The 26,417-nt window shown below is 52.9% G+C and overlaps 1 protein-coding gene across 1 annotated transcript in view; it reads right to left on the bottom strand.

The window, feature by feature from the left end:
• LOC115122491 (neuropilin and tolloid-like protein 1) overlaps nt 1–26,417 on the bottom strand; it is a 216,956-nt gene that overhangs the window by 7,796 nt on the left and 182,743 nt on the right. Inside the window, exons 8-9 of the mRNA XM_065019269.1 lie at nt 15,086–15,199; nt 687–1,308 (exon numbers count right to left, since the gene is read on the bottom strand). Of these exons, the coding sequence (XP_064875341.1) occupies nt 687–1,308; nt 15,086–15,199 (736 nt within the window). The remainder of the gene's footprint in view (nt 1–686; nt 1,309–15,085; nt 15,200–26,417) is intronic.

Below are 26,417 nucleotides of genomic sequence, written 5' to 3'. Positions count from 1 at the left end.
CCAACAAACAAAAAGCACAAAAAAACATTATCACAGTTAACTTCTAACATTAACAAAGTTAATTATGTTTTTATCTTTTGAGTTTATGAAATAAAGTTATTTGCATTCTAAATGGATGAATCAATAACCTCTTTATCGGTGCCAGGCACCAATACAAGCCCTTGTGTTGAGGGTCAGAGTAGACAGACAGACTGATCTACATGTCCTCTGTAGAAAAAAAAGGCAACATGCACTAAATCAGTCTTTTAATTCACGACGTAGATCTAAATGCTTAGCAAGGACACTGGTCGTATTTGTGGGCGTGGCCTGGAGCCACAGGAGCTACACAGATGGAGAAATAAATCAATATAAAGATAGAGAGAGTGAGAAGGGGAGGAGTGATAAAGAAACAGAGGGGGCAGCTCTCACTACCACAGCAAAGCCCTTTATGAATGATAACAGAGTTGACGGAAAAAGGAAGAACGAAGCAGAAAAGAAAGCTAAACCCCCCCCCCAAAAAATAAATGAACAGTAGAATGAAGGAAAGAAGAAAAATAGAGGAGGAGGATTAAAAAAATGTTTTAAAAAGGAAGAAAAATCAATGTCACCCTCCACCATGACATCTTCTATCAGGATGTCTTCATTGATTGACAGATTGATTTATCATGGATCATCATGGATTATCATGGAAATCTATAGATACTGACCGCTGGACTGCCTTCTCGTGACGCGACAGTCGGTGGCTCGTCGTGGGAACCTCTTCCAGGTCGTCGTCGAGGTCACACCCATTGTCGGCCACTTCCTGCGAGTAGCTGTGCTTCATCACTAGGATGCTGCGCCGGTTCCCCGTGGCAACGCTGGGCAGCAGCGGCCGTACCGACTGCGGTGGAAGGTCCGTGAGGTGGGCTGCGGCCTCGCGTGAGCTCAGGTTCCCGCGGCTTCCCCGACCACTGAGTGACAGCTGGGACAGGTGGGCAGAACCCGGGTTGGAGGCGGATCCACAATGATGGTCATGGACGCAGCGCGAGGACGAGCGGTGCAGCGCGTGGTAGTTCTCCAAGTCCTCTGCTAGATCCGCTAGATCCGTCGAAGCGGCGGTGGCATGCGTGGTGCTGCGTAACGTGCAGAGCCCATAATGCTGCGGCTCGAAGACCTCCTGGAACATCGTGGGGTCAAAGTCCTCGCGCCGGAGGATGTACTTCTTCCTGGGTTGTTTGATCTGAACGATGACCGACACGATGAGGAGGATGAGGACGATGCAGCAGGTGACACCGATGATGGTGCCGTTGGTGTTGTTCAGGTTGTCCAGGATGTTAGCTTTCCTCTTCTCTGTAGGGGGACGGAGGGAGAGGATGAGAGGGAAGGGATGAGGGGAGAGAAAGAGAGAAATAGAGAGATAGGTGGGAGGGAGACAGAGAGATACAGTGAGAAGACCAAATAGTAGAGGTCAGGAGACATGTTAATGTTTCTGTTTTAGAGGTCAGGAGACATGCTAATGTTTCTGTTTTAGAGGTCAGGAGACATGCTAATGTTTCTGTTTTAGAGGTCAGGAGACATGCTAATGTTTCTAATTTAGAGGTCAGGAGACATGTTAATGTTTCTAATTTAGAGGTCAGGAGACATGTTAATGTTTCTAATTTAGAGAGTGTGTCCTTTGCTTTCATCTCCTCTTTGTAGATGTAGCCAAGTGGTAAAACACACTGCAGTTCTAGAATTATTCCACTGTGTGGCACTGCCCCTTTAAGAAATGACCAACTTACACCCACACAAGTCACGAAAACAGCACCAACGCTTCCTGCATAATCGTAGACGGCTAGATCACAGTTAACAAGCAAATATGATTCCCAACACACGGAGGAAATAAACTACATGATAAAGATGAAGATGTTATTGATGAGCAGCAGCTGGGTGAAAGGGTCAGGAACAAACACCAGAGTTAGACAGAGGAACAAACACCAGGGATAGACAGAGGAACAAACACCAGGGATAGACAGAGGAACAAACACCAGGATTAGACAGAGGAACAAACACCAGGATTAGACAGAGGAACAAACACCAGGGTTAGACAGAGGAACAAACACCAGGATTAGACAGAGGAACAAACACCAGGATTAGACAGAGGAACAAACACCAGGGTTAGACAGAGGAACAAACACCAGGATTAGACAGAGGAACAAACACCAGGATTAGACAGAGGAACAAACACCAGGTTTAGACAGAGGAACAAACACCAGGGTTAGACAGAGGAACAAACACCAGGGTTAGACAGAGGAACAAACACCAGGGTTAGACAGAGGAACAAACACCAGGGATAGACAGAGGAACAAACACCAGGGTTAGACAGAGGAACAAACACCAGGGATAGACAGAGGAACAAACACCAGGGATAGACAGAGGAACAAACACCAGGGATAGACAGAGGAACAAACACCAGGATTAGACAGAGGAACAAACACCAGGATTAGACAGAGGAACAAACACCAGGGTTAGACAGAGGAACAAACACCAGGATTAGACAGAGGAACAAACACCAGGATTAGACAGAGGAACAAACACCAGGGTTAGACAGAGGAACAAACACCAGGGATAGACAGAGGAACAAACACCAGGGTTACAGGGTTAGACAGAGGAACAAACACCAGGGTTAGACCGAGGAACAAACACCAGGATTAGACAGAGGAACAAACACCAGGGTTAGACAGAGGAACAAACACCAGGATTAGACAGAGGAACAAACACCAGGATTAGACAGAGCAACAAACACCAGGGATAGACAGAGCAACAAACATGCAGTGAATGGAGAGGTTTGGCGACTGCCTGGGTTCAAACTGTGGTCACCAGCATGGTTAGTGTGTAGCCCACAGAGCTGAAAGGAGCTTGGAGGAACAGTTGGCCCAGCCTTTGATGTGTACTACCAACCCACTAGAACCAGTGCTAGCCTCCTCCCTGTAGGAGTCACTACCAACTGATGTGGAGCCCAGACATAAAGAGCTGAGGATCATTGTATGGATCTAATTGGACAGCTGTAAGAACAGAGGGAGTCAGGAGAGATCAGGAGAGGGCGTTGAAAGGGAACATAGATCAGGAAATAAACTAAACGTACAATGGCCCCCGATCAACCCTGAGGAGCAAAGGACAGAAGGGAAAGGGTTGTATGAATCATGGTGTAGATCTAAAAGGAGAAACGGAGAGAGTGTGGAGAACACTGAGGTAACAGAGAAGCACTAAAGATCAGGAAAAAGCTGAGAGTTCAGGAAATAAAATAAAAAGCAGTGGAATATCTATAGACTTGATCTTCATTGAGGATAGAGGGGTATTGGCAGTGGATCATGACATGGGATCAGTGGAACAGGATACATTGTTAAGGAAGTGTGCACCAGAATCAGCTACGGATTGAGAGGGAGAGAGATCAATGCACAGGGAATTGTGCTGAATGCTCCCGTGTAAAATACATACATTGGAACACTGAGCATTAGGCATGGATTAGGTGGGATATAATTATATTAGGAGAGTGTGAAGGAAACACTGTGGGAAGTGCATGGATTGAGAGGAACATAGATTGGATACAAGGAGGGGATACACAGTGGATTGGTTTGGATTGAAAAGGGATTTAATGTGTTAAAATCAAGAGAGACGGGAGAGGGAGACAATGAGCTGGGAGAGGGAGAGAGTGAGCTGGAAGAGGGAGAGAGTGAGCTGGAAGAGGGAGAGAGTGAGCTGGAAGAGGGAGAGAGTGAGCTGGGAGAGGGAGAGAGTGAGCTGGGAGAGGGAGAGAGTGAGCTTGGAGAAGGAGAGAGTGAGCTGGGAGAGGGAGAGAGTGAGCTGGGAGAGGGAGAGAGTGAGCTGGGAGAGGGAGAGAGTGAGCTGGGAGAGGGAGAGAGTGAGCTTGGAGAAGGAGAGAGTGAGCTGGGAGAGAGCTAGATGAGGGAGAGAGAGCTAGAAGAGAGAGAGAGTGAGCTGGGAGAGGGAGAGAGTGAGCTGGGAGAGGGAGAGAGTGAGCTTGGAGAAGGAGAGAGTGAGCTGGGAGAGAGCTAGATGAGGGAGAGAGAGCTAGAAGAGGGAGAGAGTGAGCTAGAAGAGCGAGAGAGTGAACTGGGAGTGGGAGAGAGTGAACTGGGAGTGGGAGAGAGTGAGCTGGGAGAGGGAGAGATTGAGCTGGGCAAGGGAGAGAGTGAGCTGGGCAAGGGAGAGAGTGAGCTAGGAGGGAGAGAGTGAGCTGGAAGAGGGAGAGAGTGAGCTAGGAGGGAGAGAGTGAGCTGGGAGAGGGAGAGAGTGAGCTGGGCAAGGGAGAGATTGAGCTGGGCAAGGGAGAGAGTGAGCTAGGAGGGAGAGAGTGAGCTGGGAGAGCAAGAGAGTGAGCTGGAAGAGGGAGAGAGTGAGCTGGAAGAGGGAGAGAGTGAGCTGGGAGAGGGATAGAGTGAGCTGGAAGAGGGAGAGAGTGAGCTGGAAGAGAGAGAGAGTGAGATGGGAGGGAGAGAGTGAGCTAGGAGAGCGAGAGAGTGAGCTGGAAGTGGGAGAAAGTGAGCTGGAAGAGGGAGAGAGTAAGCTGGGAGAGGGAGAGAGTGAGCTGGGAGAGGGAGAGAGTGAGCTGGGAGAGGGAGAGGGTGAGCTGGGAGAGGGTGAGCTGGGAGAGAGTGAGCTGGGAGAGGGGGAGAGTGAGCTGGGAGAGGGAGAGAGTGAGCTGGAAGAGGGAGAGAGTAAGCTGGGAGAGGGAGAGGGTGAGCTGGGAGAGGGAGAGAGTGAGCTGGGAGAGGGAGAGGGTGAGCTGGGAGAGGGAGAGAGTGAGCTGGGAGAGGGAGAGGGTGAGCTGGGAGAGGGAGAGAGTGAGCTGGGAGAGGGAGAGAGTGAGCTGGGAGAGGGAGAGATTGAGCTGGGCAAGGGAGAGATTGAGCTGGGCAAGGGAGAGAGTGAGCTAGGAGGGAGAGAGTAAGCTGGGAGAGGGAGAGGGTGAGCTGGGAGAGGGAGAGAGTGAGCTGGGAGAGGGAGAGGGTGAGCTGGGAGAGGGAGAGAGTGAGCTGGGAGAGGGAGAGGGTGAGCTGGGAGAGGGAGAGAGTGAGCTGGGAGAGGGAGAGGGTGAGCTGGGAGAGGGAGAGAGTGAGCTGGGAGAGGGAGAGATTGAGCTGGACAAGGGAGAGATTGAGCTGGGCAAGGGAGAGAGTGAGCTAGGAGGGAGAGAGTGAGCTGGGAGAGCAAGAGAGTGAGCTGGAAGTGGGAGAAAGTGAGCTGGAAGAGGGAGAGAGTGAGCTGGGAGAGGGATAGAGTGAGTTGGAAGAGGGAGAGAGTGAGCTGGAAGAGAGAGAGAGTGAGCTGGGAGGGAGAGAGTGAGCTAGGAGAGCGAGAGAGTGAGCTGGAAGTGGGAGAAAGTGAGCTGGAAGAGGGAGAGAGTAAGCTGGGAGAGGGAGAGAGTGAGCTGGAAGAGGGAGAGAGTGAGCTAGGAGAGCGAGAGAGTGAGCTGGAAGTGGGAGAAAGTGAGCTGGAAGAGGGAGAGAGTGAGCTGGGAGAGGGAGAGAGTGAGCTGGAAGAGGGAGAGAGTGATCTGGGAGAGGGAGAGAGTGAGCTGGGAGAGGGAGAGAGTGAGCTGGGAGAGGGAGAGGGTGAGCTGGGAGAGGGAGAGAGTGAGCTGGAAGAGAGAGAGTGAGCTGGGAGAGGGAGAGAGTGAGCTGGGAGAGGGAGAGGGTGAGCTGGGAGAGGGAGAGAGTGAGCTGGGAGAGGGAGAGAGTGAGCTGGGAGAGAGAGAGGGTGAGCTGGGAGAGGGAGAGATTGAGCTGGGCAAGGGAGAGATTGAGCTGGGCAAGGGAGAGAGTGAGCTAGGAGGGAGAGAGTGAGCTGGAAGAGGGAGAGAGTGAGCTAGGAGGGAGAGAGTGAGCTGGGAGAGGGAGAGATTGAGCTGGGCAAGGGAGAGAGTGAGCTAGGAGGGAGAGAGTGAGCTGGGAGAGCAAGAGAGTGAGCTGGAAGTGGGAGAAAGTGAGCTGGAAGAGGGAGAGAGTGAGCTGGGAGAGAGTGAGCTGGGAGAGGGATAGAGTGAGTTGGAAGAGGGAGAGAGTGAGCTGGAAGAGAGAGAGAGTGAGCTGGGAGGGAGAGAGTGAGCTAGGAGAGCGAGAGAGTGAGCTGGAATTGGGAGAAAGTGAGCTGGAAGAGGGAGAGAATAAGCTGGGAGAGGGAGAGAGTGAGCTGGAAGAGGGAGAGAGTGAGCTAGGAGAGCGAGAGAGTGAGCTGGAAGAGGGAGAGAGTGAGCTGGGAGAGGGAGAGAGTGAGCTGGGAGAGGGAGAGAGTGAGCTGGGAGAGGGAGGGAGTGAGCTGGGAGAGGGAGATAGTGAGCTGGAAGAGGGAGAGAGTGAGCTGGAAGAGGGAGAGAGTGAGCTGGGAGAGGGAGAGTGAGCTGGGAGAGGGAGAGAGTGAGCTTGGAGAGGGAGAGAGTGAGCTGGAAGAGGGAGAGAGTGAGCTGGGAGAGGGAGAGTGAGCTGGGAGAGGGAGAGAGTGAGCTTGGAGAGGGAGAGAGTGAGCTGGAAGAGGAATAGAGTAAGCTGGGAGAGGGAGAGAGTGAGCTGGAAGAGGGAGAGAGTGAGCTAGGAGAGCGAGAGAGTGAGCTGGAAGTGGGAGAAAGTGAGCTGGAAAAGGGAGAGAGTGAGCTGGGAGAGGGAGAGAGTGAGCTGGAAGAGGGAGAGAGTGATCTGGGAGAGGGTGAGCTGGGAGAGGGAGAGAGTGAGCTGGGAGAGGGAGAGAGTGAGCTGGAAGAGAGAGAGAGTGAGCTGGGAGAGGGAGAGAGTGAGCTGGAAGAGGGAGAGAGTGAGCTGGGAGAGGGAGAGTGAGCTGGGAGAGGGAGAGAGTGAGCTTGGAGAGGGAGAGAGTGAGCTGGAAGAGGGAGAGAGTGAGCTGGGAGAGGTAGAGAGTGAGCTGGAAGAGGGAGAGAGTGAGCTGGGAGAGAGAGAGTGAGCTGGGAGAGGGAGAGAGTGAGCTTGGAGAGGGAGAGAGTGAGCTGGAAGAGGGAGAGAGTGAGCTGGGAGAGGGAGAGAGTGAGCTGGAAGAGGGAGAGAGTGAGCTGGGAGAGGGAGAGTGAGCTGGGAGAGGGAGAGAGTGAGCTTGGAGAGAGAGAGTGAGCTGGAAGAGGAAGAGAGTGAGCTGGGAGAGGGAGAGAGTGAGCTAGAAGAGAGAGTGAGCTGGGAGAGGGAGAGAGTGAGCTGGAAGAGAGAGAGTGAGCTGGGAGAGGGAGAGAGTGAGCTGGAAGAGGGAGAGAGTGAGCTGGAAGAGAGAGAGAGTGAGATGGGAGGGAGAGAGTGAGCTAGGAGAGCGAGAGAGTGAGCTGGAAGTGGGAGAAAGTGAGCTGGAAGAGGGAGAGAGTAAGCTGGGAGAGGGAGAGAGTGAGCTGGGAGAGGGAGAGAGTGAGCTGGGAGAGGGAGAGGGTGAGCTGGGAGAGGGTGAGCTGGGAGAGAGTGAGCTGGGAGAGGGGGAGAGTGAGCTGGGAGAGGGAGAGAGTGAGCTGGAAGAGGGAGAGAGTAAGCTAGGAGAGGGAGAGGATGAGCTGGGAGAGGGAGAGAGTGAGCTGGGAGAGGGAGAGGGTGAGCTGGGAGAGGAAGAGAGTGAGCTGGGAGAGGGAGAGGGTGAGCTGGGAGAGGGAGAGAGTGAGCTGGGAGAGGGAGAGATTGAGCTGGGCAAGGGAGAGATTGAGCTGGGCAAGAGAGAGAGTGAGCTAGGAGGGAGAGAGTGAGCTGGAAGAGGGAGAGAGTAAGCTGGGAGAGGGAGAGGGTGAGCTGGGAGAGGGAGAGAGTGAGCTGGGAGAGGGAGAGGGTGAGCTGGGAGAGGGAGAGAGTGAGCTGGGAGAGGGAGAGGGTGAGCTGGGAGAGGGAGAGAGTGAGCTGGGAGAGGGAGAGGGTGAGCTGGGAGAGGGAGAGAGTGAGCTGGGAGAGGGAGGGAGTGAGCTGGGAGAGGGAGATAGTGAGCTGGAAGGGGAGAGAGTGAGCTGGGAGAGGGAGGGAGTGAGCTGGGAGAGGGAGATAGTGAGCTGGAAGAGGGAGAGAGTGAGCTGGAAGAGGGAGAGAGTGAGCTGGGAGAGGGAGAGTGAGCTGGGAGAGGGAGAGAGTGAGCTTGGAGAGGGAGAGAGTGAGCTGGAAGAGGGAGAGAGTGAGAGTGAGCTGGGAGAGGGAGAGAGTGAGCTTGGAGAGGAGAGAGAGTGAGCTGGAAGAGGAATAGAGTAAGCTGGGAGAGGGAGAGAGTGAGCTGGAAGAGGGAGAGAGTGAGCTAGGAGAGCGAGAGAGTGAGCTGGAAGTGGGAGAAAGTGAGCTGGAAAAGGAGAGAGTGAGCTGGGAGAGGGAGAGAGTGAGCTGGAAGAGGAGAGAGTGATCTGGGAGAGGGTGAGCTGGGAGAGGGAGAGAGTGAGCTGGGAGAGGGAGAGAGTGAGCTGGAAGAGAGAGAGAGTGAGCTGGGAGAGGGAGAGAGTGAGCTGGAAGAGGGAGAGAGTGAGCTGGGAGAGGGAGAGTGAGCTGGGAGAGGGAGAGAGTGAGCTTGGAGAGGGAGAGAGTGAGCTGGAAGAGGGAGAGAGTGAGCTGGGAGAGGTAGAGAGAGTGAGCTGGAAGAGGGAGAGAGTGAGCTGGGAGAGAGAGAGTGAGCTGGGAGAGGGAGAGAGTGAGCTTGGAGAGGGAGAGAGTGAGCTGGAAGAGGGAGAGAGTGAGCTGGGAGAGGGAGAGAGTGAGCTGGAAGAGGGAGAGAGTGAGCTGGGAGAGGGAGAGAGTGAGCTGGAAGAGGGAGAGAGTGAGCTGGAAGAGAGAGAGAGTGAGATGGGAGGGAGAGAGTGAGCTAGGAGAGCGAGAGAGTGAGCTGGAAGTGGGAGAAAGTGAGCTGGAAGAGGGAGAGAGTAAGCTGGGAGAGGGAGAGAGTGAGCTGGGAGAGGGAGAGAGTGAGCTGGGAGAGGGAGAGGGTGAGCTGGGAGAGGGTGAGCTGGGAGAGAGTGAGCTGGGAGAGGGGGAGAGTGAGCTGGGAGAGGGAGAGAGTGAGCTGGAAGAGGGAGAGAGTAAGCTAGGAGAGGGAGAGGATGAGCTGGGAGAGGGAGAGAGTGAGCTGGGAGAGGGAGAGGGTGAGCTGGGAGAGGAAGAGAGTGAGCTGGGAGAGGGAGAGGGTGAGCTGGGAGAGGGAGAGAGTGAGCTGGGAGAGGGAGAGATTGAGCTGGGCAAGGGAGAGATTGAGCTGGGCAAGGGGAGAGAGTGAGCTAGGAGGGAGAGAGTGAGCTGGAAGAGGGAGAGAGTAAGCTGGGAGAGGGAGAGGGTGAGCTGGGAGAGGGAGAGAGTGAGCTGGGAGAGGGAGAGGGTGAGCTGGGAGAGGGAGAGAGTGAGCTGGGAGAGGGAGAGGGTGAGCTGGGAGAGGGAGAGAGTGAGCTGGGAGAGGGAGAGGGTGAGCTGGGAGAGGGAGAGAGTGAGCTGGGAGAGGGCGAGATTGAGCTGGGCAAGGGAGAGATTGAGCTGGGCAAGGGAGAGAGTGAGCTAGGAGGGAGAGAGTGAGCTGGGAGGGAGAGAGTGAGCTATGAGAGCGAGAGAGTGAGCTGGAAGTGGGAGAAAGTGAGCTGGAAGAGGGAGAGAGTAAGCTGGGAGAGGGAGAGAGTGAGCTGGAAGAGGGAGAGAGTGAGCTAGGAGAGCGAGAGAGTGAGCTGGAAGTGGGAGAAAGTGAGCTGGAAGAGGGAGAGTGAGCTGGGAGAGGGAGAGAGTGAGCTTGGAGAGGGAGAGAGTGAGCTGGAAGAGGAATAGAGTAAGCTGGGAGAGGGAGAGAGTGAGCTGGAAGAGGGAGAGAGTGAGCTAGGAGAGCGAGAGAGTGAGCTGGAAGTGGGAGAAAGTGAGCTGGAAGAGGGAGAGAGTGAGCTGGGAGAGGGAGAGAGTGAGCTGGAAGAGGGAGAGAGTGATCTGGGAGAGGGAGAGGTGAGCTGGGAGAGGGAGAGAGTGAGCTGGGAGAGGGAGAGAGTGAGCTGGAAGAGGGAGAGAGAGTGAGCTGGGGAGAGGGAGAGTGAGCTGGGAGAGGGAGAGAGTGAGCTTGGAGAGGGAGAGAGTGAGCTGGAAGAGGAAGAGAGTGAGCTGGAAGAGGAAGAGAGTGAGCTGGGAGAGGGAGAGAGTGAGCTAGAAGAGAGAGTGAGCTGGGAGAGGGAGAGAGTGAGCTGGAAGAGAGAGAGTGAGCTGGGAGAGGGAGAGAGTGAGCTGGAAGAGGGAGAGAGTGAGCTGGGAGAGGGAGAGTGAGCTGGGAGAGGGAGTGAGTGAGCTGGGAGAGGGAGAGAGTGAGCTGGGAGAGGGAGTGAGTGAGCTGGGAGAGGGAGAGAGTGAGCTGGGAGAGGGAGTGAGTGAGCTGGGAGAGGGAGAGAGTGAGCTGGGAGAGGGTGAGCTGGGAGAGAGTGAGCTGGGAGAGGGAAAGAGTGAGCTGGGAGAGGGAGAGAGTAAGCTGGGAGAGGGAGTGAGTGAGCTGGGAGAGGGAGAGAGTGAGCTGGGAGAGGGTGAGCTGGGAGAGAGTGAGCTGGGAGAGGGAGAGGGGTGAGCTGGGAGAGGAGAGAGTGAGCTGGGAGAGGGAGAGGTGAGCTGGGAGAGGGAGAGAGTGAGCTGGAAGAGAGAGAGTGAGCTGGGAGAGGGAGAGAGTGAGCTGGGAGAGGGAGAGGGTGAGCTGGGAGAGGGAGAGAGTGAGCTGGAAGAGAGAGAGTGAGCTGGGAGAGGAGAGAGTGAGCTGGGAGAGGGAGAGGGTGAGCTGAGAGAGAGAAAAGGAGAGAGTGAGCTGGAAGAGAGAGAGTGAGTTGGAAGAGGGAGAGAGTGAGCTGGAAGAGAGAGAGAGTGAGCTGGGAAAAGGAGAGAGTGAGCTGGAAGAGGGAGAGAGTGAGCTTGGAGAGGGAGAGAGTGAGCTGGAAGAGGGAGAGAGTGAGCTGGGAGAGGGAGAGAGTGAGCTGGAAGAGGGAGTGAGTGAGCTGGGAGAGGGAGAGAGTGAGCTGGGAGAGGGAGAGAGTGAGCTGGGAGAGGGAGAGAGTGAGCTGGGAGAGGGAGAGAGTGAGCTGGGAGAGGGAGAGAGTGAGCTGGGAGAGGGGTGAGCTGGGAGAGAGTGAGCTGGGAGAGGGAAAGAGTGAGCTGGGAGAGGGAGAGAGTGAGCTGGAAGAGGGAGAGAGTGAGCTGGGAGAGGGAGAGGGTGAGCTGAGAGAGGGAGAGAGTGAGCTGGGAGAGGGAGAGAGTGAGCTGGGAGAGGGAGGGGGTGAGCTGGGAGAGGGAGAGAGTGAGCTGGGAGAGGGTGAGCTGGGAGAGGGAGAGAGTGAGCTGGAAGAGGGAGAGAGTGAGCTAGGAGGGAGAGAGTGAGCTGGGAGAGGGAGAGAGTGAGCTGGGCAAGGGAGAGAGTGAGCTAGGAGGGAGAGAGTGAGCTGGGAGAGCAAGAGAGTGAGCTGGAAGTGGGAGAAAGTGAGCTGGAAGAGGGAGAGAGTGAGCTGGGAGAGGGAGTGAGTGAGCTGGGAGAGGGGAGAGTGAGCTGGGAGAGGGTTAGCTGGAGAGAGTGAGCTGGGAGAGGGAAAGAGTGAGCTGGGAGAGGGAGAGAGTGAGCTGGAAGAGGGAGAGAGTGAGCTGGGAGAGGGAGAGAGTGAGCTGGAAGAGGGAGAGAGTGAGCTGGGAGAGGGATAGGGTGAGCTGGGAGAGGCAGAGAGTGAGCTGGGAGAGGGAGAGAGTGAGCTGGGAGAGGGAGAGAGTGAGCTGGAAGAGAGAGAGTGAGCTGGGAGAGGGAGAGAGTGAGCTGGGAGAGGGTGAACTGGGAGAGGGAGAGAGTGAGCTGAAGAGAGAGAGTGAGCTGGGAGAGGGACAGAGTGAGTTGGGAGAGAGAGAGGGTGAGCTGGGAGAGGGAGAGAGTGAGCTGGAAGAGGGAGAGAGTGAGCTGGGAGAGGGATAGGGTGAGCTGGGAGAGGCAGAGAGTGAGCTGGGAGAGGGAGAGAGTGAGCTGGGAGAGGGAGAGAGTGAGCTGGAAGAGAGAGAGTGAGCGGGGAGAGGGAGAGAGTGAGCTGGGAGAGAGGTGAACTGGGAGAGGGAGAGAGTGAGCTGGAAGAGAGAGAGTGAGCTGGGAGAGGGACAGAGTGAGCTGGGAGAGAGAGAGGGTGAGCTGGGAGAGGGAGAGAGTGAGTTGGAAGAGGGAATTAGTGAGCTGGAAGAGGGAGAGGGTGAGCTGGGAGAGGGAGAGAGTGAGCTGGGAGAGGGAGAGAGTGAGCTGGGAGAGGCAGAGAGTGAGCTGGGAGAGGGAGAGGGTGAGCTGGGAGAGGGAGAGAGTGAGCTGGGAGAGGGAGAGAGTGAGCTGGGAGAGGGAGAGGGTGAGCTGGGAGAGGGAGAGAGTGAGCTGGAAGAGAGAGAGTGAGCTGGGAGAGGGAGAGAGTGAGCTGGAAGAGGGAGAGAGTGAGCTGGGAGAGGGATAGAGTGAGCTGGGAGAGGGAGAGAGTGAGCTGGGAGAGGGAGAGAGTGAGCTGGAAGAGAGAGAGTGAGTTGGAAGAGGGAGAGAGTGAGCTGGAAGAGAGAGAGAGTGAGCTGGGAAAAGGAGAGAGTGAGCTGGAAGAGGGAGAGAGTGAGCTTGGAGAGGGAGAGAGTGAGCTGGAAGAGGGAGAGAGTGAGCTGGGAGAGGGAGAGAGTGAGCTGGAAGAGGGAGTGAGTGAGCTGGGAGAGGGAGTGAGTGAGCTGGGAGAGGGAGAGAGTGAGCTGGGAGAGGGAGTGAGTGAGCTGGGAGAGGGAGAGAGTGAGCTGGGAGAGGGAGAGAGTGAGCTGGGAGAGGGTGAGCTGGGAGAGAGTGAGCTGGGAGAGGGAAAGAGTGAGCTGGGAGAGGGAGAGAGTGAGCTGGAAGAGGGAGAGAGTGAGCTGGGAGAGGGAGAGGGTGAGCTGAGAGAGGGAGAGAGTGAGCTGGGAGAGGGAGAGAGTGAGCTGGGAGAGGGAGGGGGTGAGCTGGGAGAGGAGAGAGTGAGCTGGGAGAGGGAGAGGGTGAGCTGGGAGAGGGAGAGAGTGAGCTGGAAGAGGGAGAGAGTGAGCTGGGAGAGGAGAGAGTGAGCTGGGAGAAGGAGAGAGTGAGCTGGGCAAGGGAGAGAGTGAGCTAGAGGGAGAGAGTGAGCTGGGAGAGCAAGAGAGTGAGCTGGAAGTGGGAGAAAGTGAGCTGGAAGAGGGAGAGAGTGAGCTGGGAGAGGGAGTGAGTGAGCTGGGAGAGGGAGAGAGTGAGCTGGGAGAGGGTTAGCTGGGAGAGAGTGAGCTGGGAGAGGGAAAGAGTGAGCTGGGAGAGGGAGAGAGTGAGCTGGAAGAGGGAGAGAGTGAGCTGGGAGAGGGAGAGAGTGAGCTGGAAGAGGGAGAGAGTGAGCTGGGAGAGGGATAGGGTGAGCTGGGAGAGGCAGAGAGTGAGCTGGGAGAGGGAGAGAGTGAGCTGGGAGAGGGAGAGAGTGAGCTGGAAGAGAGAGAGTGAGCTGGGAGAGGGAGAGAGTGAGCTGGGAGAGGGTGAACTGGGAGAGGGAGAGAGTGAGCTGGAAGAGAGAGAGTGAGCTGGGAGAGGGACAGAGTGAGCTGGGAGAGAGAGAGGGTGAGCTGGGAGAGGGAGAGAGTGAGCTGGAAGAGGGAGAGAGTGAGCTGGGAGAGGGATAGGTGAGCTGGGAGAGGCAGAGAGTGAGCTGGGAGAGGGAGAGAGTGAGCTGGGAGAGGGAGAGAGTGAGCTGGAAGAGAGAGAGTGAGCTAGGGAGAGGGAGAGAGTGAGCTGGGAGAGGGTGAACTGGGAGAGGGAGAGAGTGAGCTGGAAGAGAGAGAGTGAGCTGGGAGAGGGACAGAGTGAGCTGGGAGAGAGAGAGGGTGAGCTGGGAGAGGGAGAGAGTGAGTTGGAAGAGGGAATTAGTGAGCTGGAAGAGGGAGAGGGTGAGCTGGGAGAGGGAGAGAGTGAGCTGGGAGAGGGAGAGAGTGAGCTGGGAGAGGCAGAGAGTGAGCTGGGAGAGGGAGAGGGTGAGCTGGGAGAGGGAGAGAGTGAGCTGGGAGAGGGAGAGAGTGAGCTGGGAGAGGGAGAGGTGAGCTGGGAGAGGGAGAGAGTGAGCTGGAAGAGAGAGAGTGAGCTGGGAGAGGGAGAGAGTGAGCTGGAAGAGGGAGAGAGTGAGCTGGGAGAGGGATAGAGTGAGCTGGGAGAGGGAGAGAGTGAGCTGGGAGAGGGAGAGAGTGAGCTGGAAGAGAGAGAGTGAGCTGGGAGAGGGAGAGAGTGAGCTTGGAGAGGGAGAGAGTGAGCTGGAAGAGGGAGAGAGTGAGCTGGGAGAGGTAGAGAGTGAGCTGGAAGAGGGAGTGAGTGAGCTGGGAGAGGGAGTGAGTGAGCTGGGAGAGAGTGAGCTGGGAGAGGGAGTGAGTGAGCTGGGAGAGGGAGAGAGTGAGCTGGGAGAGGGAGTGAGTGAGCTGGGAGAGGGAGAGAGTGAGCTGGGAGAGGGTGAGCTGGGAGAGAGTGAGCTGGGAGAGGGAAAGAGTGAGCTGGGAGAGGGAGAGGGTGAGCTGGGAGAGGGAGAGAGTGAGCTGGGAGAGGGAGAGGGTGAGCTGGGAGAGGGTGAGCTGGGAGAGAGTGAGCTGGGAGAGGGGAGAGAGTGAGCTGGGAGAGGGAGAGGGTGAGCTGGGAGAGGGAGAGAGTGAGCTGGGAGAGGGAGAGGGTGAGCTGGGAGAGGGAGAGAGTGAGCTGGAAGAGAGAGAGTGAGCTGGGAGAGGGAGAGAGTGAGCTGGGAGAGGGAGAGGGTGAGCTGGGAGAGGGAGAGAGTGAGCTGGAAGAGAGAGAGTGAGCTGGGAGAGGGAGAGAGTGAGCTGGGAGAGAGAGAGGGTGAGCTGGGAGAGGGAGAGAGTGAGCTGGAAGAGAGAGAGAGTGAGCTGGGAGAGGGAGAGCTGGGAGAGGTTGAGCTGGGAGAGGGAGAGAGTGAGCTGGGAGAGAGAGAGTGAGCTGGGAGAGGGAGAGAGTGAGCTGGGAGAGAGAGAGAGTGGTAGAGCCGATTTTGGACAAATCAGTCAAGACACCAACCATAGTAAAGGGTTAAACACAGGTTTTGAAGCAGCTCCTGAATTGTATTGAATATAGCTATGATCCCTCTTATCTTCATGTAATGACATAAAAAATGCTAATAATATTGAGCCTGGGTTTGACATCTCACCTTTGCAGTGGTTCTCGTCCCAGGGGTAGACACAGTTCTGAATCCCGTTACACACCAGGCTGTTGTTGATACACATGTTACTGTGACAGAAGAAGGCACCCGGGTCACATGGAGCTGTGACGACAGGAGAGAGAGCAACGTTAGAGAGATACATCATGTACTCATAGGAATCAGTTGCTTGCAGTGCTCAACAACTGTAGAGGGGAAAGGGGGGTACCTAGTCAGTTGAAACAGAGAGGTGCGGGGTGACTGCATCATCGGTGCCAAGGGAACAGCTCGGGGATTCGATTCAGCAACCTTCCGGGTACTGGCCTAACGGTCTAACCACTAGGCTACCTGCCACCCGTTCCATTTTTGTAATCAATTATGTATTAGACATTTCCCCATAATAATCACAAGTATAAGCTACATAACTCAAATGGTTAAGGACGATTGTGATTTTAATGAAAGGAGTGCATACTATTGCAGACCAAACAGCCTTTTAACCGTGTCTGATCTGACACAAAATCAAGCCCACTAGGAAGCGCCAGTCAGTCAACAACGTAAATCATTATCAGAGACAGACATGAACCTGTGTAATGACTCAGCATCAGAGACAGACATGAACCTGTGTAATGACTCAGCATCAGAGACAGACATGAACCTGTGTAATGACTCAGCATCAGAGACAGACATGAACCTGTGTAATGACTCAGCATCAGAGACAGACATGAACCTGTGTAATGACTCAGCATCAGAGACAGACATGAACCTGTGTAATGACATCAGAGACAGCATCAGAGACAGACATGAACCTGTGTAATGACTCAGCATCAGAGACAGACATGAACCTGTGTAATGACTCAGCATCAGAGACAGACATGAACCTGTGTAATGACTCAGCATCAGAGACAGACATGAACCTGTGTAATGACTCAGCATCAGAGACAGACATGAACCTGTGTAATGACTCAGCATCAGAGACAGACATGAACCTGTGTAATGACTCAGCATCAGAGACAGACATGAACCTGTGTAATGACTCAGCATCAGAGACAGACATGAACCTGTGTAATGACTCAGCATCAGAGACAGACATGAACCTGTGTAATGACTCAGCATCAGAGACAGACATGAACCTGTGTAATGACTCAGCATCAGAGACAGACATGAACCTGTGTAATGACTCTGTATGTCTGTATGGCTCTGTACCATCTGTTCTCCATGAATTTTCATCTTTCCTCCCTTTTCAGAAATCCGCTGAGACAAGACAGTGCATAGTAATCTCTCTGGGAGTGTACTTCATAAAGCTATCTGCATAATTACATGTCAGACTAACACTAGAGTGCTCTTCATAAAGATATCGATATAATTACACAGGCAGGGTAACACCTGGAGAGAATACCTTGATATCCTGGAAATATCACACTAACACATGTCGGCCTGAATCCTTCAGGGCCAGAGTTACTGCATATATACATAACTTAACTTGAATGGGAAAACCAATGATCTACGTATAGATGCCAATAGGGAGACATGTGCAAACTTAAGAGGTACGTTATGATGGTGTGTTGATACTGGCAGGGAATGGAACGCTGTGCGTGTGTGTTTGTGTGAGTGTGCATGTGTGCATATGTGTGTGTGTCTGTGTGTGTGTGTGTGTGTGTGTGTCTGTGTGTTTGTGCGTGTGTGTGTGTGTGTCTGTGTGTTTGTGCGTGTGTGTGTGTCTGTGTGTTTGTGCGTGTGTGTGTATCCGTAAGATACAGAGCTGTAGCTGTGATGATAGTTGGCGACTGAGATCATACAAAGTGAGATGTGTTAGGAGAGAGAGAGAGGGAGAATGAGAGAGCGATAGTGTTAGGAGAGTGAGAGAGGGAGAAAGAGAGAGAGAGGTGTTAGGAGAGAGAGAGAGAGATAGAGAGGTGTTAGGAGAGAGAGAGGGAGAAAGAGAGAGCGATAGTGTTAGGAGAGAGGGAGAAAGAGAGAGAGAGATGGGTGTTAGGAGAGAGAGAGAGGGAGAAAGAGAGAGAGAGGGGTGTTAGGAGAGAGAGAGGGAGAAAGAGAGAGAGGTGTTAGGAGAGAGAGAGAATGAGAGAGAGGTGTTAGGATAGAGAGGGAAGGAGAAAGAGAGAGAGAGAGGGAGAAAGAGAAAGAAAGAGAGGTGTTAGGAGAGAGGGAGAAAGAGAGAGAGGGGTGTTAGGAGAGAGACAGAGGGAGAAAGAGAGAGAGAGAGAGAGAGAGAGAGAGAGAGGGAGAAAGATAGAGAGAGAGGTGTTTGGAGAGAGGGAAAGAGAGAGAAAGAGATAGAGAGAGGTGTTAGGAGAGAGAGAGAAAGAGAGAGAGGTGTTAGGAGAGAGAGAGAGAGAGAGGGAGAGAGAGAGGGGGAGAAAGAGAGAGAGAGAGAGAGGGAGAAAGTGAGAGGGAGAGAGAGAGAGAGAGAGAGAGAGAGAGAGAGAGAGTGAGAGCGATGTGTTAAGAGAGAGAGATAGAAAGGGGGAGAGAGAGAGAGGGGAGAGAGATATATATTCACTTTATATATTACAGTGCCTTGCGAAAGTATTCGGCCCCCTTGAACTTTGCAACCTTTTGCCACATTTCAGGCTTCAAACATAAAGATATAAAACTGTATTTTTTTGTGAAGAATCAACAACAAGTGGGACACAATCATGAAGTGGAACGACATTTATTGGATATCAAAAACTGAAAAATTGGGCATGCAAAATTATTCAGCCCCTTTACTTTCAGTGAGGATCTCTGAATGATCCAATGTTGACCTAAATGACTAATGATGATAAATACAATCCACCTGTGTGTAATCAAGTCTCCGTATAAATGCACCTGCACTGTGATAGTCTCAGAGGTCCGTTAAAAGCGCAGAGAGCATCATGAAGAACAAGGAACACACCAGGCAGGTCCGAGATACTGTTGTGAAGAAGTTTAAAGCCGAATTTGGATACAAAAAGATTTCCCAAGCTTTAAACATCCCAAGGAGCACTGTGCAAGCGATAATATTGAAATGGAAGGAGTATCAGACCACTGCAAATCTACCAAGACCTGGCCGTCCCTCTAAACTTTCAGCTCATACAAGGAGAAGACTGATCAGAGATGCAGCCAAGAGGCCCATGATCACTCTTGATGAACTGCAGAGATCTACAGCTGAGGTGGGAGACTCTGTCCATAGGACAACAATCAGTCGTATATTGCACAAATCTGGCCTTTATGGAAGAGTGGCAAGAAGAAAGCCATTTCTTAAAGATATCCATAAAAAGTGTTGTTTAAAGTTTGCCACAAGCCACCTGGGAGACACACCAAACATGTGGAAGAAGGTGCTCTGGTCAGATGAAACCAAAATTGAACTTTTTGGCAACAATGCAAAACGTTATGTTTGGCATAAAAGCAACACAGCTCATCACCCTGAACACACCATCCCCACTGTCAAACATGGTGGTGGCAGCATCATGGTTTGGGCCTGCTTTTCTTCAGCAGGGACAGGGAAGATGGTTAAAATTGATGGGAAGATGGATGGAGCCAAATACAGGACCATTCTGGAAGAAAACCTGATGGAGTCTGCAAAAGACCTGAGACTGGACGGAGATTTGTCTTCCAACAAGACAATGATCCAAAACATAAAGCAAAATCTACAATGGAATGGTTGAAAAATAAACATATCCAGGTGTTAGAATGGCCAAGTCAAAGTCCAGACCTGAATCCAATCGAGAATCTGTGGAAAGAACTGAAAACTGCTGTTCACAAATGCTCTCCATCCATCCAACCTCACTGAGCTCGAGCTGTTTTGCAAGGAGGAATGGGAAAACATTTCAGTCTCTCGATGTGCAAAACTGATAGAGACATACCCCAAGCGACTTACAGCTGTAATCAGCAAAAGGTGGCGCTACAAAGTGTTAACTTAAGGGGGCTGAATAATTTTGCACGCCCAATTTTTCAGTTTTTGATTTGTTAAACAAGTTTGAAATATCCAATAAATGTCGTTCCACTTCATGATTGTGTCCCACTTGTTGTTGAGTCTTCACAAAAAAATACAGTTTTATATCTTTATGTTTGAAGCCTAAAATGTGGCAAAAGGTCGCAAAGTTCAAGGGGGCCGAATACTTTCGCAAGGCACTGTATCTACCTCACTTGATTTGGCAATGTTAACACGTTTCCCATGCCAATAAAGCCCTTGAATTGAATTGAGAGAGAGAGAGACACAGAGCGAGAGAGAGATAGAGAGAAAGAGATGTGTTTGGAGAGAGAGAGAGAGAGAGAGAGAGAGAGAGAGAGAGAGAGAGAGAGAGAGAGAAAGAGATGTGTTAGGAGAGAGAGAGAGAGAGAGAGAGAAAGAGAGAGAGAGAGGGAGAGGTGTTAGGAGAGAGAGAGAAAGGAGAGACAGTGCCTTCGAGGCAGCATGAAAAGAGTTATCCAATTATAGCATCTCTGGTAATGTGTCAGCGCTTCATCATCACAGCGGTAATTACACAAGCAAGACACCTCCCCTCTCAATCACCAATAACACTAATGCACTGGCCATCCTGCGGCCTACCCAGTGTAATGGACACATCCACCCAGTGTAACGGACACACCCACCCAGTGTAATGGACACACCCACCCAGTGTAATGGACACATCCACCCAGTGTAACGGACACACCCACCCAGTGTAATGGACACACCCACCCAGTGTAATGGCCACCACCACCCAGTGTAATAGACAGACCCACCTAGTGTAATAGACAGACCCACCCAGTGTAATAGACAGACCCACCTAGTGTAATAGACAGACCCACCCGGTGTAATAGACAGACCCACCTAGTGTAATAGACAGACCCACCTAGTGTAATAGACAGACCCACCTAGTGTAATAGACAGACCCACCCGGTGTAATAGACAGACCCACCTAGTGTAATAGACAGACCCACCTAGTGTAATAGACAGACCCACCTAGTGTAATAGACAGACCCCCCTGGTGTAATAGACAGACCCACCTAGTGTAATAGACAGACCCACCTAGTGTAATAGACAGACCCACCCGGTGTAATAGACAGACCCACCTAGTGTAATAGACAGACCCACCTAGTGTAATAGACAGACCCACCTAGTGTAATAGACAGACCCACCTAGTGTAATAGACAGACCCACCTAGTGTAATAGACAGACCCACCTAGTGTAATAGACAGACCCACCCGGTGTAATAGACAGATCCACCTGGTGTAATAGACAGACCCACCTAGTGTAATACAGACCCACCCGGTGTAATAGACAGACCCACCTAGTGTAATACAGACCCACCCGGTGTAATAGACAGACCCACTCAGTGTAATAGACAGACCCACCTAGTGTAATACAGACCCACCCGGTGTAATAGACAGACCCACCTAGTGTAATACAGACCAACCCGGTGTAATATTACACTAGGTGGGTCTGTCTATTACACTAGGTGGGTCTGTCTATCACACTAGGTGGGTCTGTCTATTACACTAGGTGGGTCTGTCTATTACACCGGGTGGGTCTGTCTATTACACTAGGTGGGTCTGTCTATTACACTAGGTGGGTCTGTCTATTACACTAGGTGGGTCTGTCTATTACACCGGGTGGGTCTGTCTATTACACTAGGTGGGTCTGTCTATTACACTGGGTGGGTCTGTCTATTACACTAGGTGGGTCTGTCTATTACACTGGGTGGGGGTGGCCATTACACTGGGTGGGGGTGGCCAGAACAGGGCTCCGGGCAGCCGAGCGGAAATGGAGGAAAACTCGCCTCCCTGCGGACCTGGCATCCTTTCACTCCCTCCTCTCTACATTTTCCTCTTCTGTCTCTGCTGCTAAAGCCACTTTCTACCACTCTAAATTCCAAGCATCTGCCTCTAACCCTAGGAATCTCTTTGCCACCTTCTCCTCCCTCCTGAATCCTCCCCCCCCCCCCTCCCTCTCTGCAGATGACTTCGTCAACCATTTTGAAAAGAAGGTCGACGACATCCGATCCTCGTTTGCTAAGTCAAACGACACCGCTGGTTCTGCTCACACTGCCCTACCCTGTGCTCTGACCTCTTTCTCCCTCTCTCTCCAGAAGAAATCTCGCGTCTTGTGACGGCCGGCCGCCCAACAACCTGCCCGCTTGACCCTATCCCCTCCTCTCTTCTCCAGACCATTTCCGGAGACCTTCTCCCTTACCTCACCTCGCTCATCAACTCATCCCTGACCGCTGGCTACGTCCCTTCCGTCTTCAAGAGAGCGAGAGTTGCACCCCTTCTGAAAAAACCTACACTCGATCCCTCCGATGTCAACAACTACAGACCAGTATCCCTTCTTTCTTTTCTCTCCAAAACTCTTGAACGTGCCGTCCTTGGCCAGCTCTCCCGCTATCTCTCTCAGAATGACCTTCTTGATCCAAATCAGTCAGGTTTCAAGACTAGTCATTCAACTGAGACTGCTCTTCTCTGTATCACGGAGGCGCTCCGCACTGCTAAAGCTAACTCTCTCTCCTCTGCTCTCATCCTTCTAGACCTATCGGCTGCCTTCGATACTGTGAACCATCAGATCCTCCTCTCCACCCTCTCCGAGTTGGGCATCTCCGGCGCGGCCCATGCTTGGATTGCGTCCTACCTGACAGGTCGCTCCTACCAGGTGGCGTGGCGAGAATCTGTCTCCTCACCACGCGCTCTCACCACTGGTGTCCCCCAGGGCTCTGTTCTAGGCCCTCTCCTATTCTCGCTATACACCAAGTCACTTGGCTCTGTCATAAACTCACATGGTCTCTCCTATCATTGTTATGCAGACGACACATAATTAATCTTCTCCTTTCCCCCTTCTGATGACCAGGTGGCGAATCGCATCTCTGCATGTCTGGCAGACATATCAGTGTGGATGACGGATCACCACCTCAAGCTGAACCTCGGCAAGACGGAGCTGCTCTTCCTCCCGGGGAAGGACTGCCTGTTCCATGATCTCGCCATCACGGTTGACAAATCGATTGTGTCCTCCTCCCAGAGCGCTAAGAACCTTGGCGTGATCCTGGACAACACCCTGTCGTTCTCAACTAACATCAAGGCGGTGGCCCGTTCCTGTAGGTTCATGCTCTACAACATCTGCAGAATACGACCCTGCCTCACACAGGAAGCGGCGCAGGTCCTAATCCAGGCACTTGTCATCTCCCGTCTGGATTACTGCAACTCGCTGTTGGCTGGGCTCCCTGCCTGTGCCATTAAACCCCTACAACTCATCCAGAACGCCGCAGCCCGTCTGGTGTTCAACCTTCCCAAGTTCTCTCACGTCACCCCGCTCCTCCGCTCTCTCCACTGGCTTCCAGTTGAAGCTCGCATCCGCTACAAGACCATGGTGCTTGCCTACGGAGCTGTGAGGGGAACGGCACCTAGTACCTCCAGGCTCTGATCAGGCCCTACACCCAAACAAGGGCACTGCGTTCATCCACCTCTGGCCTGCTCGCCTCCCTACCACTGAGGAAGTACAGTTCCCGCTCAGCCCAGTCAAAACTGTTCGCTGCTCTGGCCCCCCAATGGTGGAACAAACTCCCTCACGACGCCAGGACAGCGGAGTCAATCACCACCTTCCGGAGACACCTGAAACCCCACCTCTTTAAGGAATACCGAGGATAGGATAAAGTAATCCTTCTCACCCCCCCTTAAAAGATTTAGATGCACTATTGTAAAGTGGCTGTTCCACTGGATGTCATAAGGTGAATGCACCAATTTGTAAGTCGCTCTGGATAAGAGCGTCTGCTAAATGACTTAAATGTAAATGTAAATGTAATAGACAGACCCACCCGGTGTAATACAGACCCACCCGGTGTAATAGACAGACCCACCTAGTGTAATAGACAGACCCACCTAGTGTAATAGACAGACCCACCTAGTGTAATAGACAGACCCACTCAGTGTAATAGACAGACCCACTCAGTGTAATAGACAGACCCACCCGGTGTAATAGACAGACCTGCTGACGAATCCAATGAACACACCAAGCCAAGGCAGTTTCCTCCATTCAATTTGATGTTATTTAATGGGATTTAATCAATCTTTATTGCAATCCAATGGTTATCTGTTTCAAGTGCTATAGTTTTAACTGAACATTCAATATTTACTGCACTGACTCAACAGAACAGAGGGATGTAGGGGTTGACTCCTGAGAATAGAGGGATGTAGGGGTTGACTCCTGAGAACAGAGGGTAGGGATGTAGGGGTTGACTCCTGAGAACAGATGGTAGGGATGTAGGGGTTGACTCCTGAGAACAGAGGGATGTAGGGGTTGACTCCTGAGAACAGAGGGATGTAGGGGTTGACTCCTGAGAACAGAGGGATGTAGGGGTTGACTCCTGAGAACAGAGGGATGTAGGGGTTGACTCCTGAGAACAGAGGGATGTAGGGGTTGACTCCTGAGAACAGAGGGTAGGGATGTAGGGGTTGACTCCTGAGAACAGAGGGATGTAGGGGTTGACTCCTGAGAACAGAGGGATGTAGGGGTTGACTCCTGAGAACAGAGGGATGTAGGGGTTGACTCCTGAGAACAGAGGGATGTAGGGGTTGGCTCCTGAGAACAGAGGGATGTAGGGGTGACTCCTGAGAACAGAGGGATGTAGGGGTTGACTCCTGAGAACAGAGGGATGTAGGGGTTGACTCCTGAGAACAGAGGGATGTAGGGGTTGACTCCTGAGAACAGAGGGATGTAGGGGTTGACTCCTGAGAACAGAGGGATGTAGGGGTTGACTCCTGAGAACAGAGGGATGTGGGAGTTGACTCCTGAGAACAGAGGGATGTAGGGGTTGACTCCAGAGAACAGAGGGATGTAGGGGTTGACTCCTGAGAACAGAGGGATGTAGGGGTTGACTCCTGAGAACAGAGGGATGTAGGGGTTGACTCCTGAGAACAGAGGGATGTAGGGGTTGACTCCTGAGAACAGAGGGATGTAGGGGTTGACTCCTGAGAATAGAGGGATGTAGGGGTTGACTCCTGAGAACAGAGGGTAGGATGTAGGGGTTGACTCCAGAGAACAGAGAGATGTAGGGGTTGACTCCTGAGAACAGAGGGATGTCAGGGTTGACTCCTGAGAACAGAGGGATGTAGGAGTTGACTCCTGAGAACAGAGGGATGTAGGGGTTGACTCCTGAGAACAGAGGGATGTAAGGGTTGACTCCTGAGAACAGAGGGATGTAGGGGTTGACTCCTGAGAACAGAGGGTAGGGATGTAGGGGTTGACTCCTGAGAACAGAGGGTAGGATGTAGGGGTTGACTCCTGAGAACAGAGGGTAGGATGTAGGGGTTGACTCTAGAGAACAGATGGTAGGGATGTAGGGGTTGACTCCTGAGAACAGAGGGATGTAGGGGTTGACTCCTGAGAACAGAGGGATGTAGGGGTTGACTCCTGAGAACAGAGGGATGTAGGGGTTGACTCCTGAGAACAGAGGGATGTAGGGGTTGACTCCTGAGAACAGAGGGATGTAGGGGTTGACTCCTGAGAACAGAGGGATGTAGGGGTTGGCTCCTGAGAACAGAGGGATGTAGGGGTTGACTCCTGAGAACAGAGGGATGTAGGGGTTGACTCCATAGAACAGAGGGGTGTAGGGGTTGACTCCTGAGAATAGAGGGATGTAGGGGTTGACTCCTGAGAATAGAGGGATGTAGGGGTTGACTCCTGAGAACAGAGGGATGTAGGGGTTGACTCCTGAGAACAGAGGGATGTAGGGGTTGACTCCTGAGAACAGAGGATGTAGGGGTTGACTCCTGAGAACAGAGGGATGTAGGGGTTGACTCCTGAGAACAGAGGGATGTAGGTGTTGACTCCTGAGAACAGAGGGATGTAGGGGTTGACTCCTGAGAATAGAGGGATGTAGGGGTTGACTCCTGAGAACAGAGGGTAGGATGTAGGGGTTGACTCCAGAGAACAGAGAGATGTAGGGGTTGACTCCTGAGAACAGAGGGATGTAAGGGTTGACTCCTGAGAACAGAGGGATGTAGGAGTTGACTCCTGAGAACAGAGGGATGTAGGGGTTGACTCCTGAGAACAGAGGGATGTAAGGGTTGACTCCTGAGAACAGAGGGATGTAGGGGTTGACTCCTGAGAACAGAGGGTAGGGATGTAGGGGTTGACTCCTGAGAACAGAGGGTAGGATGTAGGGGTTGACTCCAGAGAACAGAGGGATGTAGGGGTTGACTCCTGAGAACAGAGGGATGTAAGGGTTGACTCCTGAGAACAGAGGGATGTAGGAGTTGACTCCTGAGAACAGAGGGTAGGGATGTAGGGGTTGACTCCTGAGAACAGAGGGTAGGATGTAGGGGTTGACTCCTGAGAACAGAGGGTAGGATGTAAGGGTTGACTCCTGAGAACAGAGGGTAGGATGTAGGGGTTGACTCCTGAGAACAGAGGGATGTAGGGGTTGACTCCATAGAACAGAGGGGTGTAGGGGTTGACTCCTGAGAATAGAGGGATGTAGGGGTTGACTCCTGAGAATAGAGGGATGTAGGGGGGTGAGAACAGAGGGATGACTCCTGAGAACAGAGGGATGTAGGGGTTGACTCCTGAGAACAGAGGGATGTAGGGGTTGACTCCTGAGAACAGAGGGATGTAGGGGTTGACTCCTGAGAACAGAGGGATGTAGGGGTTGACTCCTGAGAACAGAGGGATGTAGGGGTTGACTCCTGAGAACAGAGGGATGTAGGGGTTGACTCCTGAGAACAGAGGGATGTAGGGGTTGACTCCTGAGAACAGAGGGATGTAGGGGTTGACTCCTGAGAACAGAGGGATGTAGGGGTTGACTCCTGAGAACAGAGGGATGTAGGGGTTGACTCCTGAGAACAGAGGGATGTAGGGGTTGACTCCTGAGAACAGAGGGATGTAGGGGTTGACTCCTGAGAACAGAGGGATGTAGGGGTTGACTCCTGAGAACAGAGGGATGTAGGGGTTGGCTCCTGAGAACAGAGGGATGTAGGGGTTGACTCCTGAGAACAGAGGGATGTAGGGGTTGACTCCATAGAACAGAGGGGTGTAGGGGTTGACTCCTGAGAATAGAGGGATGTAGGGGTTGACTCCTGAGAATAGAGGGATGTAGGGGTTGACTCCTGAGAAGAGAGGGATGTAGGGGTTGACTCCTGAGAACAGAGGGATGTAGGGGTTGACTCCTGAGAACAGAGGGATGTAGGGGTTGACTCCTGAGAACAGAGGGATGTAGGGGTTGACTCCTGAGAACAGAGGGATGTAGGTGTTGACTCCTGAGAACAGAGGGATGTAGGGGTTGACTCCTGAGAATAGAGGGATGTAGGGGTTGACTCCTGAGAACAGAGGGTAGGATGTAGGGGTTGACTCCAGAGAACAGAGAGATGTAGGGGTTGACTCCTGAGAACAGAGGGA

This window comes from Oncorhynchus nerka, linkage group LG6 (genome assembly GCF_034236695.1).
Source record: "Oncorhynchus nerka isolate Pitt River linkage group LG6, Oner_Uvic_2.0, whole genome shotgun sequence".
NCBI classification, from domain to species: Eukaryota; Metazoa; Chordata; class Actinopteri; order Salmoniformes; family Salmonidae; genus Oncorhynchus; species Oncorhynchus nerka.
The sequence above is the reverse complement of the archived record's forward strand: the minus strand, read 5'-3'. Positions and strand labels throughout refer to the sequence as shown.